Source organism: Aphelocoma coerulescens, chromosome 1A (genome assembly GCF_041296385.1).
Source record: "Aphelocoma coerulescens isolate FSJ_1873_10779 chromosome 1A, UR_Acoe_1.0, whole genome shotgun sequence".
In the NCBI taxonomy this organism is placed as follows: Eukaryota; Metazoa; Chordata; class Aves; order Passeriformes; family Corvidae; genus Aphelocoma; species Aphelocoma coerulescens.
Genome location: NC_091014.1, coordinates 57,728,554 through 57,743,159, shown reverse-complemented (window position 1 = coordinate 57,743,159; position 14,606 = coordinate 57,728,554). Strand labels below are relative to the sequence as shown.

Sequence of the window (14,606 nt, the reverse complement as noted above, 5' to 3'; positions counted from 1 at the left end):
GGATGCAATAGAGAAAACAGAAAATATATCTTTAAAGCGGATCAAAAAGGATGATACAGAGAATCTGTGTATCAGTGAAATTTATATTCCTACATAAGAATTAGAACAAATTATTAAAAAGACAATTTATAAGCATCCAGAAGACATGAAAGCTGTAAAACAAGGGCTAACATGAATTTGCCAAGAACATGCTTCTGTCAAAGCCTCCAACTGAACAGCTTGTGTAATGTTTGCAGCAATAGATCTACTAACTCTCAGCCACAGGAAAGCTTATCAAAATGTTTGGTGCTATCCACTGTACCCAGTGTTACACTTCCATTAACAATGTCCAGAAAATTAATTGTATCAGAGTAATGTGGTTCAGAACTAAAACCCTATGACCATATTAACATCTTATTATCAAGGTGGAAAAGAAGTGGCCATAATTCATTTAATTTATAACTTAGAAAATGGAATAGAACATGCTCATGTGGAATTTGCAAGGGCCAACTTAAGTCAAAGCAGAATCATCTTGTTAATTGGAGAAATGGTTTTAATAACAATACATGAAAGTGCAAATTAATGTAAGAAATCAAATGGAAAAATACGAAAAGAGGAAAGAACAGCTAGACAGCAATATTGTAGGGACAGATCTGGTGATTATAGTTATTGCAAGCTAAACAGGCACCAACCCTGGGGTACTGTACTAGGAAAGAAAGCATTTTCAAACTGCACCAGTCTAATCAGTTATTAACTGTTCTTCTAAAATTTGCCTTGTTCTTATCATTAGAAGATAGAACCCTAAACTTAAGGACCAAATTTTCAAAAATTCATTCCTACACATCTGAAAGGTGCATACCAATCATCAGAAACAACACACATTTTTCTTGAGAAATTTATTTACTTGCTTGTAGCATGCTTCTTAGTGTTTATATCTATCTACATTACATGCCAATAGTAAATTATTGTTTGAAAATTTGTCCTTGGAATTCAGAAAAAAATCCTTTGAGATAAAACTTTAACTACCTTTTTCCCAGCCATAACTGCTTCAATATAATACTTGATAATTTAATATTTGAATATACTCCTTCAATATTTATGCTTTCAGTTTCTTAAATCGTACTTGAGGTTTCTACTTCTCACATTCTCTATCATGTTTTAATGGTTGTTGTAAAAACAGGAAGCACTTCTTAGGTGTTCAAATAAACAGCTGTTGACATCAAAATCAAAACTTGAAATTAATGTACCAGATACTAATTAGCACAAGAGAAATTTACCGTAATAGACAATTCTCAAAACAAGGTATATCAATTGATACAGAGTAGCAATTAATCCTGTCAGAGTCTTACCATTAATTACGGGGGTATAAACAACAATTCCAACCAAGTTAGGATCAGATACAGTTGTGTCCAGAATAAGGCCACCAATACTGAAAAAAAAAAAAAGTACAATATTTGGAATAAGGCAAGCAGGACCACTAAACAGCATTTAAAAATTTTTATAGCAATGTGACTTAGATCATCTTCAAGCCACAATTTTAATCTCATCTTTCCCCTGAGCCATTACGTCATTCTGAGCTACAGACTAACATCCCTATAGCTATTCATTTACTAAAACTGGCTTCTTGTATAACAAAGACCACAGAGCATTAGCCAATTCCTCTACTTTTAAGATTCATCACTTTCATTGGATTAAATAATCTCTTAGACCAGTGCTAAAATTCTAAAGCCTAAATTCTAGAGACTCCTAAGTACAATCAAGTAAGAAATACAGAGATATGGGATGACTATCAAGATGCTTCCATGCAGCAAGACAGAGACCTACCTGCTTATAATCATGGCAGTTATAACAGGCTCCCATCCTGAATGGAGGACAGTTCTGGTAGCTGGGTGTTTGGCAGCTATGACAATCCCCATCGGAGTCAGAGCCAAAAAAAAGGCACCAACCAAAGGAGATACATAGTAATATGTCTCTAAAACAATAATAAAGAAAAAGAAAACAAGCCCCTTTTACTTTCCAAATATTCCTATATGTTTCTCCTAACTTAGAATTGCAAAATAAATTATGAACTATGCCATACAAGTGAGGAATTTAATAGTCTTCATTACTATTACACCTGAAGTTTCAACCACTGCATGAAACAACATGGTTAATATCTGCCATCTGGATCATTGTCTCTCATCTTCTCAAGGACATCTATACAAAGAAGAAATTCTGGAGATGATTTTTGTATGATAAAAATACAGTAAGAATGTAGAATATAAAACATTATTTTGCAACTGAAGAATAATTTTTTAAAGAAACTGAATATAATGAAAATGCATTTTGTTTATACCCAGATTCTTAGCATATGTACACTCCTTTCTTCCCAAAGCAGGTAATGTGGTAATCTTTCCAGAAATAGCATATCTAAAATTATGCAAGCACAATGTGCAACACTGAGACATTTATATCAGTAGCTCAGTTGTTTCATAGCCAGTCTGAGTCTGAAAATTAACAGGCAGTTCTGCTGCTTGCACCTATCCATGAGAATTTCATCCTATTTCATAGGAATACAACTGCAAACACTGGTGAGTACCATCATAAAGCTGAGACTGTAAAGCAAACAGCTGCTTCCACAGAAAGAACACTATTTTTTTCTGATTACTTGGTTTTATAATCCCATCCTCAAAGAAGCTACTACAGTGATCCAAGACTTCCTAATTCAACAGTGAGGTAAATAACAGAAAATTTATCCTAATGGCAAATATGTATGTGTAAATTGTGCAAATATTCCACTTCTAAATATTTGTTTTATGAAAAGTGTGCTCATGTATCTTATGTCAAAATACATTTTGTTGAAAACTTCAAAATTTAGACAAGTCTTACAGCAAAATATATTTTAAATTAACAGGTTGAAATAATTAATATAGATCACACAAATGCTTTACCGAAGAGGAGTAGTTGGTATATAAAAAGTACTGTCACCTATGCATTGTGGCTGCAAATCCAAGCAATTACTACTTCAAGGTTACCTTAGTGGATCTCCTGACAGAATTGCTGTTGAATTTTTAGAAGTTACTACCCTTCTGCATTGAGTAACAACCTCTGCAGCAGAGCCAGCAGAAAATGTAGTAAGTTATGTTTTCCTGGGCAAACTGAAAGTAGAAAGCTATTAAAATGAGAACAAGACAAAGCCCAAAAGAGAAGTAATTTTTTCCTTTCCTTATCTAATTATTCTGCAGTGTATTATTTCCCTCTTCCTTTGTGGGGCCTTTTTTTCCTCCTTTCACTTCATTCTGCAACCTAAGAGCTGGACCAGAGAGAATACTCAGCTTCAGTCTAACTCTTTGGAACAGTGAGGAACTTTTTTTTTTTTTTTTTTTTTTAAATCTATGGGAGACTCTTCTTGTAGAACATCTTACTATAGCAACCTAAAAAGATTAACCTTGAGATGCATCTGTAAAGGAAGGGTAGGTATCTTCCTCTTCATATTTAATTCACAGGAGAAGCAAATGCATGCTACAATAGCTGGAGAATGGGAAGAGAAAATAAATGGCTTCTCTTTTAGGGCTTATTTCACTCCATTTTTGATTTATAGCAGGTAGCTTACGTGAGAAAAGGAATCCTGCTCAAATAATGCAGCCTCCAGTAGAAATTAGAGGTAAACTGGAAATACACTACTTCAAAACAACTGGTAGGAACCTGAAAACAATAATGTGAATCACACAGCTTGCCTTCTCAACCCAGATTCAACATATCTGGGAGCTAAATGCACATTCTGTGAGAAAAATGGAAAGCTTTAAAGAAATTTTCAGATCATTACTGACAAATGACAGGCATCACGGACCTCCACATTTAATTTACTGGGTATTCCTTTATTTACTGGGTGTTCCTATTCCAGAGTACTTCTCGTGTTCTGTTGGAGGAAAGGTGCCAGGTCCCAGCGACGGTCCTGGGGAGCCCTCTAGTGCTTTCCCCCAGCAATTTAACAAAGATTCACAGACACAGCTCCTTTTACGGAGCTCTTAAGAACTGTTAACCTTTTACTGTTTAAATCCCCGTGTTTGATAACTTTGCCACTATTTTTAAAGCACTCTAATGAACCTTTAAGAAGTTATATACATGATGGTGGCCAAAAAAGGTGGTTCGTTTGGTCCCGGCATAGGTAAAAATCCTACAGTCCTTCCCCTGCCTCTTCAGGGTATGACATAAAGTTTTGTATCAAACCAAAGGCTGCATACCTCTGTTAACAGACAAACATAAAGCTTGTACACAAATAATTTTCATTCTTCCAGACTTTTTGTCTGAAAATAACTCATGCCATGCAGAGAACAGCCAGAAATGTATTTTGCTCCAGATCATTTCATTAGTTAGGCTGATACAGGGGAAAATAGTTAATTCTGAACACAGTTCAGAAGGGAATGCCACCAGTTTCACTACTACCCTACAAACCACAGGTTTCTTTTTAATATTCCCATTGGGATTCTTATTTTAGCATTGAGAAAGCAGGGAAACAACAGAAAGGAGAAAAAACATTCTTAAGAACATCTGTGCTGGATGAGGCACAGTTCTCATCTAGCATAATATCCTTTGTCACACTGTGGTCAACAGTTCAGGCTTATGGAGAGAAGAAAAGAAAAATTACATGTTTAGAGTGATGCTTCTTTCAGCATGACCTGCCAGCTTCTGCTGCTGTTTGCATCAGGGATTTCATCTCTCAAGTCTTGTCTGCATCTCTCTGTTCAATACACCTCAGTGGGTTCCTCTTTTACTAGTCTATCCAAAGTTTTCTAAAATCACTTTGGTCCTCTTAACACATCACAGCAGTAAGTTTCACATCCCACTCATGCATTGTATTAAAAAAATTCTTTAACTTTTTTAAACTTGTTGCTTAATCATTGTCTGAATGCCTCTTCCCTGCCATTCACAACTTGATATACCTCTCCTGAGCCGAAGGTACTCCACACTTTTATTCCTTGTTACTATTTCATAGTTCAAATACATGCATCTGGGAAACCACCTATTTCCAAGGGCTTTGTGGCATGTTCTTTCTTTAGAAAGACTCTCTTGTTTCCAAAAAGAAATACAAAGACATTGAAAAAAAAATACAAAGAGCAGAAGCAGTTGTTTTAGTGGTAACTAGATAATGACATGCTTCACCAAAAGAGAAGTGTTTCCAGAAGACATTATAGACAGAAAATTTGGAGTAACTCTTAGAAGCACACTGATCCTTGCCACTACACATGTGGGATCTGCCTTCCAACTGCAGTTGCAGAGAAAAATGTGAGTGGTCATGGCAGCTATAAAAGCAGCAAAGGATCAGTTCAAACTATACCCACTTCTTTTTTATTCCTCTGAGACACATTAGAACACCTGTATCTGGAAATGCAAATTTCTGGAAATGTATGAAAGGAAGAAAGAAGTCCAAGTTTCTTTACCCAACTTTTTTTTTGGGGGGGGGGGGGGGGGGGGGGGGGGGGGGGGGGGGCTGAGTGTTTTTTGTTTAGACTGATAGATTTAAAAAAACAGCATGTTATAGGAGAAATTGAAATATTAGTAGTAATTACTTACTTCTTTAGAAAGAGAGAAACATAGAATCTGTAATTTATATAAAGCATAGGAAGCAGTACTAGATACAGTACAAAATAATATATGTTGTTTATTCGCAAATTACAAATGTATCTACTATTAAAACACCAACACATGCAACTAAGTTTTGCCTGTGGTCACACCTTAAAATTTTTTTTTTTAGAAAGGAAAGAAGTAGAAGAAGCTGTTCAAAAATGGTAAGACTCAGTATTAACAATTTCCTGTCTTTGAGTCATGTGGGTTCCACTTATACAGAGTGTTAACTCAGACTAGACGCTGCCAACCACTTCCAACTCCACGCCTACCCAGGTTGCTAGTACATGCCAATAATCTTAGCTAACTCTCTCCTTCTGCCCAATTTCCCTGGCACATCACTGATAAGTATAAACCCTAATTTAGAACTGAATTTCAATCAAAGATATCAATTGTTGGGGCCTGAAATCTGTTTTCAGCAGAATTACCCAGTGTTCCAGTCTATTAAGATTTTGGGGCATAGCAATAAATCTAGATAAACAGACTCTAATGAAATTAACTCTAATTATTATCCCAGCCCTAGCATTAGCTAGTGACACTAAATTTCATGAAAATAGAGGCTTCTTCTCTGTTTTTATCATCAGAAGAAAAGAAAGGAGAGGTGCTAAAAAAAGATCTTCATCAATTTTCACTGTAAGTTTACAAACTTCCCTGAAAGAAGCATTTAAAGAAAGTATTTGAGAAATATGGGTATTAAAATAAAACACAAAGATTTAAATATAGCTATGAAATAAACAATTGTATTTAAGTTTTAACAAAAACACAGAAAATACAAAAGAAATACTTCTTTGCACACTGATACATTTAAGCTGACATCACGTTAACACTTTCTAAATATGAAAGTTCAAATACCAAAAAAGTAACTGCAAGTCACACCATGGTAGCCTGAGTCTTATTTGATGCTTTTTCTGGCTGATGTTGTAATACTTACCTATGAAAAGGTATGGACAATGAGCACAGCTGTAAAGACTAGATATGATGACATCAGCATCTCTGGTAAGTTATGGACAACACAATATTTTATCTGTCTACATTTGTCTACAATTATGTCTTTTAAAACACAATAAACTTTTAATAGTTTCTATGGAATGAGTTAGTTGCAGCAATGATTTCATTTTGAATAAGGTTCTTAACATTCTTTTCCCACTGTGAAAAAATGTTTTCACCTTTTTGTTTCTTCATTACCACGGTTTGCAATCCACATGTAGATAAGTACTGTGTTATTGTCAAAGTCTTTCAGGTATTCCTAGATTGTTCCAAAGTTCAGGTTAGTGAACAAAACCAAAAACATGGGTTTTTTTATAAAAATAAAAAGGGAAGAACAAAAAATAAACAAAAGGGAAAGAAAAACACAAAAAAACAAAAATGGAAAAGAGAAATCATGGCATAATGTTGCACTCTTAAGATTTACCATTAAGTGGTATAAATGCTGACAAAAAAGTCAAACTAAAAGGTTTGCTGAACCTCTCCCTCCAGCCTTCTTCCCACCCTCCTAACCCAAGAGAGGTTCCTGGGGAGTCATACACATTTCAAAGCACACTTACCAAGGCAAGTATACAGACCCTGGCTTATCCATGCTAGTATAGCAAGGGTGATGAGATCACCAAAACTTGCTGCTATAGGAGTAGCAACATTGTCAGGATTGATACCAGTCTTCTTAGATCCAACAATAACTCCAACCATTATTACTCCTAAATTCAACAAAGAAGACAGTACAGTAACTGTATCCACTGCTGTAATTCCACAGAAAATTCCAAGATTATGACCATTTCAAACTTAATAAATAAGAAGTCAGTGCTTTTTTCCCAGGATGATTGTTCTTCCCACCTGATTAATGACTGTGTTTTTAAGTTTTAGCCATTTTGAAAAATGGACACATACATTTTAAAAAAACAGAGTGAGCACACACACCCAAAAAAATCAAGAATCATCTTTACAATAAACTACTTTGCTTATGACTAGAATTAGCACTTTTGAAATTGTAAAGCAACTGTTTCCTGAAGAAAAAAATATGAAGTGTATTATTTCTCACCCCTGGTAACTTCCACTGACTGAAATTTCAATCAACCTAGGTTGAAAACAATGTAAGATTAAATATTTTGACATCTGATATTGTGCAAGACTATCAAGGAGTTAGCACCAAGAAGCTACACAATAAATTAAACCCAAGACAACATATAAAAAATATTACTTGCTACACATTTGAAAAAAATTAAGTCAAGGTGTTAATTTCTATTTTTTCCTATAAACAGCAACACTAACTTTTGAAGAGTAACCTCCCTGCAAAATGCAAGTGGCTACTAAAAATAAAATTGGCATTGTTGCTAACAGTCTTTGGCACAATCTGAGTAATTTCCCTCTCATCACATATTATATATAAGAGCTTCAACTGTATATGCCATCCTTTATGTTATATCATGTATGGTAGGCTACATTAAAAGTTCACTTTCAGAGAAACTGAGTAAGGAGTTATACACCAGGAAATTCTCAAAAGAAAGAACAGCAATGATCCTGTAAGATCACAATATTTCACAAGTGCCTGGTTCATGTGTAGGAGAACGAAGCTTAGAAAGTAATTTCCTGCACTGGCCCATCACCAGGAGAAAACCCAAAGTTTCTCCTCATGTCCAAATCATACATGGGAAGTATAGAAAATGCACTCTTGTTTCCCAGTTCTCTTGCTGCCCTTAATTCTGTACATGATCAAACTAGTGACTTTCTAGTCAGTAGAAAACATGTGTGCTCTTAATTCCACGCAAAACTTTAACAATTTTGTATTTTCCACATAAGTAAGCATATCAAAGCAGTAAAACAAGGAAGCTATGCATTTTACTTGACTTACTATTCTTAAGAGTGCTGACTGTATTTTCATTAAGAACATGTCACAAGTAGAGGTACTTTCCTGCTCCCCTTCACACCCATTAAGTACAATCTTTTATGGTTAAATGTTTCCTGACAATTAGGAAGAGAATATTAAATTCATCATGCCATATTGCTCCAGACAGACGCTGCCACTGTTTGTAGAGCTGAACTTGAACTTGGTCCAAACCCTTCAAATAATGAGCCTAATTGTTCACTTCAGACACAAAGCAGAGCACAAACTAACACATAAGCAGCATGGGCAGCCTGGAACTTTGAATTCAGCTAAGCTAACATCCGGGATCACCTGAGTTTAATTATAAATAAGTTTTACCTGCTAAGTACAAAGAATATATTTTGTACATTAATGAATATAGAAAGCAGGGGGAAAAGTTCTCCATCATATTAAGTGAAATCTAAAACGATACTTTTTTGCTTAGATATGTTCAGGAGGTCATGCCAATCAAAAACTTTCCAAAGACTGTGACAGGAGAGGAATGCAGTATGCCCACCTATATGGAAACTGCAAAAGGGCATCTTATCCTCAGCTGGTTTGCAGATGTACTATTCCTGACTGGATTTCAATTTTGAAGGAATATCAACATATACACATTCAGCATCCACAGAAAAATAAATAACTGCAAAAAGTAGCACATATACCCCCTTTACCTTGTAAAAGGGAAGCTATGAAGGCTGTTGCTACACTGCTAGAACACAAAAGGACTGAGTGATCAAAGCGGTATTTGCCCTCTGGAATCCAGCCCAATATAACTGCTGCCACTGCTGCCAGAAAACCAACTACTGTTGCCTGAACCTGGAAAAGAAAGCAAATTCTTAAAACAATTGACAGACTTAGGGGGACCACAGAATCATTTTCTGTTAGCCTTTCCTCCTACCTACATTTACATGCCAGGTATAACAGAAGCATGCTCATCCATTTTGTAGAGAGGATGACACCTTTGGATGATTAAGAAAAATCTTAGGCCAGCAGAAAAGGCTTTACCAGCATTTGTCAGACTGCAGAACAGCAAAAGTAAAATCAGGGAGAGGAGCTCAGGATTTACGAGAAGCCAATTCCTTAAGAGGCTTCTAAACCACTTTAAGTAGTGAAGTCACAACATAAATATTTCACCTAATTTTTGAGCGTGTTACATTGTAACTTCTGAATAAGAAATAGCTCTCAATCTTAAGAAACAGCTGTTGGGAGGACATGCACACCTTTCCTCAAATGACCCAGCTATTTAAAATACTGGTTTTTATCCAAAAGCTCTATCTGTTCCTTTAAACATTGAATCCAACACAAAATCAGTACTAGAAACATTTGAGAGGTCAGATTTAAAAGGTTTTGCCAAATCTGAAATTTTTCTCTAATCATCCTCAGATCCTTTCCCAGAAAAAATTATAAAGGAAATATACCCTTGGTACAGTCAAAAATAAGACTTTACATCTTCTTCTAATAAATATAAGCTCACATTTTTTTAGAGAAGAGCCAGTGTAGTAGAGCTAGTTTCCCATTGGCACTGTTCATCTCCATACTTACCAATGTTTGTGATTAAACTTTTTCAATAACTTCCCTCACTTGCAAGAATTAATCAAATAAACCCATTATATTTACCTGCTTTAAGGCCAAATTGCCAATTATTAGGTTCCATTTCTCAATGGGAGAATCCATTTTTCCAATATTTACCTATCAAAATTAGAAAAGAAATTTAGACATTTGGGTTAAAAATGGTATTATTTGAAAATAAGCACAAATAATCCAGCTAATGAAGTAAAACATTTTGATTAAAAACAAGCTATATTTTTAAAAAGTCAAACATTGCTTTTGATTTTAAATCATACTTACAGTATCTTTCCAAAAGCAGCTAAACTTGATGCAGTTTTACATAGTAACTTGTTTAACATTAGCTTGCTCTGCAAGATATACCAGCCACCTACATGCCTGGAATGTCCCAGCACCACCAGGGATTAGATCAGTGGCTGGAAGATCCCTTTAGACTGAGCTTGTTTCTATGGTGCTTAAAATCTGAAAATAAAAAATGCTAAAATCTAATACTGTTTAGCATTCTAACTTTTCATTTATGCAATACAGCTAGAGATCTAAGATGCTATAAATGATGTAAGTCCAGTTTTAAGGTAGTAGCTGAAAGATAGCAAATAAGTTATTCTAAGAAATTTAAAAGTACATATATGTATGTATATATACTTATAATATATTTCTTACTTTTGCCTTTTTTTTTTAGTTAGAGGACAAGATCTGATGAACAATACAAACCACTGCAGTATGACTGTGTTTAAAATAACTTTCTTTTTGAGATAACAGACTTATAATTTTTTACGTGTTGAGCATAAATTTTAGTGGATTTTCCCATACAATACCAATTTATAAGATAACATACTTCTCAAAAAACAGAAGGACTTCATGCTTATATTTTTAATCTTTTGATAATTTCTTTTCAGTAGATTTCAATTCAATTTCTTTCCATTTTGTTTCATTTTGTGATAGTAGTGACTTGCAAGGAACAAAGTATTAAAACAAATGCTAATTTAAAAACAGAAATAGAATAAGACACTTTATCTCAATCACATTATAAATATTTTATAATGTTCAAACTACAGTCAAAGCTCTGCAAATACATCCATTAAGTTTAAATAGAAAAGCAGTTGTTTCAGGAACTGCTGATAATGATCTCCTCTGCATCCTTCTTAAGTATATAAATGCTCAATGAACAAAATGGCAGGGTTTCACTTTTTCTCTCCTTTGAAAAAGTTTTGGAAAAGTATCCAAAAAAATTAACAGTATTATTTAACAGTATTACTGTTTTAAAAAGTAATCTTGCTAAGTATTACTAACAGTAATTGCTAACAGTATTACTTTTAAAAAGTAATCTGGCCTAAAGGTGAGCTACTGCCAAATGCCACAGCTCTTCCTTCCCCTTCTGTCACCTACATATTTGCATTTTCTTTCTTGAACCAGATCCACCAGCTCCATGAGAAAGTTCACAGCAACATAAATCTGCTGGTTTGATGGAAAACACTTTTTCCAGGGAGCAAAATGGGGTTATCTGCTATAAAATGATCTGATCCATTACATCCAACCATGCAACCATGCACAAGTGCTCTCAGGGTTTGGAAGGGAAAAAGAGCAGGACGACTCCTTGCAGCTGCAGATTTCCACAAACTGGGATCAAGTTTATTGTGACACTGTGAAATAGATGGACCTAAACAAAAGGTTTGTAAAATCACACTGCTAATGCCTAACCCTGATAACACACAGCCAGAACAAGAGTCTGCACAAGTTCACAGGACTGAATAAGTAGTGTTTTGGGGTTGGTTATGGGTCATTTTTTGGGGTATTTTTTTGTTGTTGGTCTTTAAAAATGAAACAGGAATAGAGAGAAAGGACAGCAGTGTGAATTGAGACAATGAAAATGACCCAGAGAACAGAACAAAGCTGAAGAACTGAAGGACACAAACCACAATATAAGTATTGTGCTTGAATGGACAGTTGACCTCAGGGCACCTCCCACAGTTATGCCAGCACAGCAGTGGGCACAGGGAGAAGGGCTTACCGAGATAAATCTCCAGAAGCACCTTTTTGCTCTTTGTTGTCTGTATTCTACATATGAAGTAACTTCTGGTGGGATAAAAACTAATGTTTTAAAAACAGTAGGCAGTAAGATTGCCAGGATATGGAGAGTTTACACTAACACCAAAGTGAAGTATGCCCTGAGGCAGATTTAGTGAAATAACTGATTCTAAAGTGGATGGGAAAGTGTGAGTGATCAGTGAGAAGCAGCTAAAGGAGAAATTTGGGCAACAAGATGAATGAAAGTGACCAGACAACACTTGAAACCAGATGTACTATGGGTAAGAAACTTGCTAAGAAGACACTACTCTTTGACTGACCACATAACTAAAAATAAAGTAAAGATAATTAGTTTACAGCCCAAATAGCACAGACGTGTCTGCAAATTCAGATGCAATTATAAGCTAAGTGAGCAAGCAGGGCATGAATTAACTGCAATGCTGAACTCATGTCAGAAATTTCCTCTTCAAAAGGTAAAGCTGGTCACAGGGGCACAGTCTTGCATTTACTTTAAAAACAAATGCCTGGTGGGCAGCCAGATTTAGCCAAGGCAGACCTATGACAATTTCTGGTCTGGGATGACAGGAAGCCTTCATGGCATGCTTGAATAAAAATGTCTGAAGCATCAGCTGATTTATGTCTTGGTGAGGCTTAATGACACTGGTAAGAGGCACTGGTAACACTCCTCAAACTAAGCCTTCTCAGTATTGAATTGTTTGAATCTTGGTAGAGCTTGGGGTTCAAATGGCCAAACTGCCTCTGAAAAACCACATTTGAGATATCTACATGTTGAAGAATACATTCAGTGCATCCCTAATGTACAGATCATGTTATCACTGCTGCTGGGATATTCTTAAGAGTGCCATTTTGGGCTGGGGAGAGTGGCCTGAAACTCATGATGCCAACTTTGGTTTACCCACTGGACATGCAGCCTATGTTGTGGAAACTCCAGTGTCCTTCATCTGTGTGCATGAGAGGGGGATTGGCTCCTGTTTTGGTAAGAGTTGATGGATAGTAAGAACCAAGGTCAGGAGTCACAGTGCAGAAAAAGGGTCTGCGTGACCCTTTTCCAAACGTCCCCTGAGATCTGTGATGTTCACAAATGTGATGGCACTGGTGAGGGCTGGGAATTCAGCAATGGACTGACTCAGACAAGTTCTGAATTTGTGATCTGGCAAAGGTCATAAGCTCAACTGAGACCAAGAATTAAAGATCCCATTAACGGAAGCAGAAGTGGTGAAGCATATTCTGACCTTCTTTCTCTTAAGCCTTCAGTAAGGTACTGGTACATCTTGGACTTGGTATATCTTTCACTATGCAATACAATCATTTTTAATCCTCAGGCTACAAATTGTACTAGTCAGAAACAAATTAAACAACATGTCAACAAAAATCAAAAGGTAAACTAATAGAAAAAAGCATTCATGCCTGACAGTAAAGGCAGTAAAGTTTAAACACAAAATGCTGTTAAGAAACTGTAAGAATACTCAGAAAAGTAAGAGCAATCAAACAGAAAACAAGACTGAATGGCTAAGGATGACATTGATAGAGATACAATAGAACATGTCAATTCTTATGTATGAAAATAATCAATTTCTGTAATGGGCATGACACAAGCAAACCTTCATAGGACTGCCAAGGCTACGTCCATCACAGCATGCATTCAGGCAACAACTCAGTATAATGTGGCAATGACATTTATTAATGACAGAACACTGGCAGACCTTGTCAATACAAAGCATTGTAGTACCATACAAAAACTGAATGTCCTTGAGGGTTACAGCAGCAAAAACATAAAATTCAACAGTAGAAATGCAAGGTCATGCACTTATAGACTAATAATATTTCTGCCAGAAGATGGGAGTGACAGCTGGAAATGAACAAAAGCATGAATAATAGGACAGTCATTGATCACAAAGTGACTGAGAGGTCTAGACCTGACCCTTCTAGGCAAGTAAGTACATAAAACCCTAGAAAGTTTCAAGAGCAATATTCTACAAAGACATAGTAAAATCTCATCTGGAATTATGTACACCTTTGACCAGACATACTAGAAAAATTCATTCAAGTAGGAAGAGGCAGAGAGTAGGGACCTTGCTGGAGAACTGAAGCACTGCATTAGGCAGTCTTAGAGATACCCAGTGCAGCTTTCAGAAATAGTCTAGCCACATTATTAGACTGATCTAATCACTGGTTATTCACACACACACAAAAGATATACAAGAAGGCAATCTGGCTTACTTAGACCAGAAAAATGAAGAGGTAGAATATCCCCTGAAATGTAAAAAACAGCTATAAGAAATACATGAGAAAGAACACACAGAAAAAACTTAGTTACTGCTACATTACAGTGTTGACACACACAAAAAATAAGCAGACACAAAAAAAAACCCAATACAACCTCAGCACAACAAAAATAAATAAATCTATTTAGCCAGAAAGCTAAAAAAAAAGTTTCCTGCAGTTTGATCAAAATTTTGGTGCCAAACATATGGTCTTTAGAAAAATGTTTTCTTAGACTATTCAAAATCCCTCAAGGTCAAAGAGATCTCTCAACCTTACACAATACACCTGT

General features: G+C 35.7%; 1 protein-coding gene across 5 annotated transcripts in view; it reads right to left on the bottom strand.

The window, feature by feature from the left end:
* Positions 1 to 14,606, bottom strand: part of SLC41A2 (solute carrier family 41 member 2) — a 67,122-nt gene that overhangs the window by 43,788 nt on the left and 8,728 nt on the right. For all 5 annotated transcript variants that reach the window (XR_011147947.1, XR_011147948.1, XM_069002965.1 and 2 more), the window contains exons 4-8: positions 10,058 to 10,129; positions 9,112 to 9,256; positions 7,128 to 7,274; positions 1,804 to 1,951; positions 1,329 to 1,408 (exon numbers count right to left, since the gene is read on the bottom strand). Coding sequence is in view for 3 of the 5 variants with exons in the window: in XM_069002965.1 (XP_068859066.1) it covers positions 1,329 to 1,408; positions 1,804 to 1,951; positions 7,128 to 7,274; positions 9,112 to 9,256; positions 10,058 to 10,129 (592 nt within the window). In the remaining 2 variants the exon portion in view is untranslated. The remainder of the gene's footprint in view (positions 1 to 1,328; positions 1,409 to 1,803; positions 1,952 to 7,127; positions 7,275 to 9,111; positions 9,257 to 10,057; positions 10,130 to 14,606) is intronic.